Source organism: Austrofundulus limnaeus, unplaced genomic scaffold, assembly GCF_001266775.1.
Source record: "Austrofundulus limnaeus strain Quisiro unplaced genomic scaffold, Austrofundulus_limnaeus-1.0 Scaffold711, whole genome shotgun sequence".
Taxonomy (NCBI): Eukaryota; Metazoa; Chordata; class Actinopteri; order Cyprinodontiformes; family Rivulidae; genus Austrofundulus; species Austrofundulus limnaeus.
In genome coordinates this window covers 39268-41232 of record NW_013953113.1, presented here as the reverse complement: position 1 = coordinate 41232, position 1965 = coordinate 39268, and the positions used below count along the sequence as shown (strand labels likewise).

Below are 1965 nucleotides of genomic sequence, written 5' to 3'. Positions count from 1 at the left end.
GTCTTTATTTTACAGTTAAAATATATGTTTATGAAATAAAGTCTAATGTTACAACCAAGTCAGGATCCCTTTAAAAATATTTAACTGACACAGAATCACTAAAGTGAGCTCATTCGGTTGTTTTGTTTGATACGAGGCAGCAGGCGTCTGTCCCACAATAAATATGTCCCGGTCCAGTTCAGTCCAGCTGTGTTCTGCTCCACGCCTCTTTTGGATCCGTGCTGCAGGTTCATTTATGAACACGTTTATGTGAGCGGGACCTGCCCGTCTTCACCTGTGATCTTATGAATGACTCAGGGAGGCTTAAAGCCGGACCGTGTGGCGATTGCACGGATTTGACTTACGAAAGGGCAAACTGTAACTCCACAAGCCCCTCTTTCACCACTTTTCTGAGGCGTGTCTCAGATCAACTCATTTTTTAGGCTGTCTCTTTAAATCCAAACGAGGCACTTCACAACACCCCTACAGTGTCCAGACTGATCCACTGTAGCTTGATAGAGGGGTTTACAACTATATGGCAGTGCAAATATTTTAAATTTAAAAATTAATTTAAATATGTTAACAATGGAAGACTTGTCCATCCAGCCTTACATGTTGGRGCCAGAGCCTGACCCCGAGCCAGAGGAGAATGAAGACGACAAAATTGCTGTTAGTAAGTCCAGAGCTTATTTGGCAGTTCTGTCCTTAATACTGTGACATTATTGTTTAGAAARCATCATAGAAAATAAAGAAAACTGAACAGGTTGAAAAATATGACCCAAACAGAATATAAAGATATCTATACAGTACCTGGTGAAACTAAATTAAACTTTTCTGCATTCCTAAAGACTCAAAAGTACACAAAAAATGCATTTAATTGCAAAACATTTGGATTTTGCATGATATGTCACCTTTAAAGACTTTCCTGAGCAACAAAAACTCACTGTGACACAAAGTTCTTCTGTATCAGGAAGGCAGAGATGCCACAGAGCCTCCACAGCACGTGATGGTGGGCCCAGTCCAACACAATGTCCAGCAGCATCATCCACAGATGCTTCCATGCAGACGAAAAACGTGGGACGCCGTCTCCAAAATAACTCAGGCTCCAAGGCCTGTGGGTCAATGCTGTGACCACTTCAGGGTCACTTTGTCTTATCTGCACCAGGGTGGAAGGGAAAATAGTGATTAGTGTTTGTAGTGCAGCAAGAAAGAGCACAACAGATGCCATCCATGCTTTGAGGATGCTGATGGAGATGTACAGAGAGGGTCAAAGAAGTTCATTGTGGATTTAGATCAGGGGTGTCCAAACTACGGTCCGCAGGCCAACTGCGGCCCGCGGTACTGTTTTTATTGGCCCGCAGCAAATTCTGAAAATATAATTTAATATGGCCCGCATTGCGGAGCMTCTAGCTCTGGCTCTGAGCATCTGATCCGGGTGGAAGAGGGCTTGTTTTAAAGCTCTGGATCTGCGCTACAACCTGGTGGTGGTTGCAAGTTCCTGGGACGTTCCCCCGCGGAGATATAAGCAGTCAAATATCGGTGGGCGAGCTCCGGCGGGTGAAACGGCTGAATTTCAGCACTGGGCTGCTGGTGCTGATGCAGGGGAATAAAAGGAAGATATCCAGTCAGGTGGAATCGGTCCTGGAGACTCAGCACCGAGTTTTGTAGCTGCCTCCCTGCTGGAGCCACTGGCGGGCAATATTTCTGCAATAATGCAAAAAAATTCAGAAACCCATGTAGTGATTTCATGCATATAATTATCAGTTCTGACTATATTTCTTAACTTGTTCCTATGACTGCTCAGAGAATGGAAGAAAAAACCCCACTTTTTACTTCAGACTATATTTAAGGATTTTGCATGGAACTTCCTTTGTGGCTTGAATTAACATCTCTCACACCTTCTCCCACTAGACTTTGCGACGACACCCCAGCAGTCAAACTGATAGAATTTATATTCTGACAAATCCCTGTTGCTTCCATCCCCCA

The 1965-nt window shown here is 43.9% G+C and overlaps 1 protein-coding gene across 1 annotated transcript in view; it reads right to left on the bottom strand.

Annotated features, from left to right (window-relative positions):
* gde1 (glycerophosphodiester phosphodiesterase 1) overlaps positions 1-1965 on the bottom strand; it is a gene marked incomplete at its 5' end in the record, with an annotated part of 10190 nt that overhangs the window by 2628 nt on the left and 5597 nt on the right. Inside the window, 1 exon segment of the mRNA XM_014028027.1 lies at positions 924-1135. Coding sequence (XP_013883481.1) covers positions 924-1135 — 212 coding nt within the window.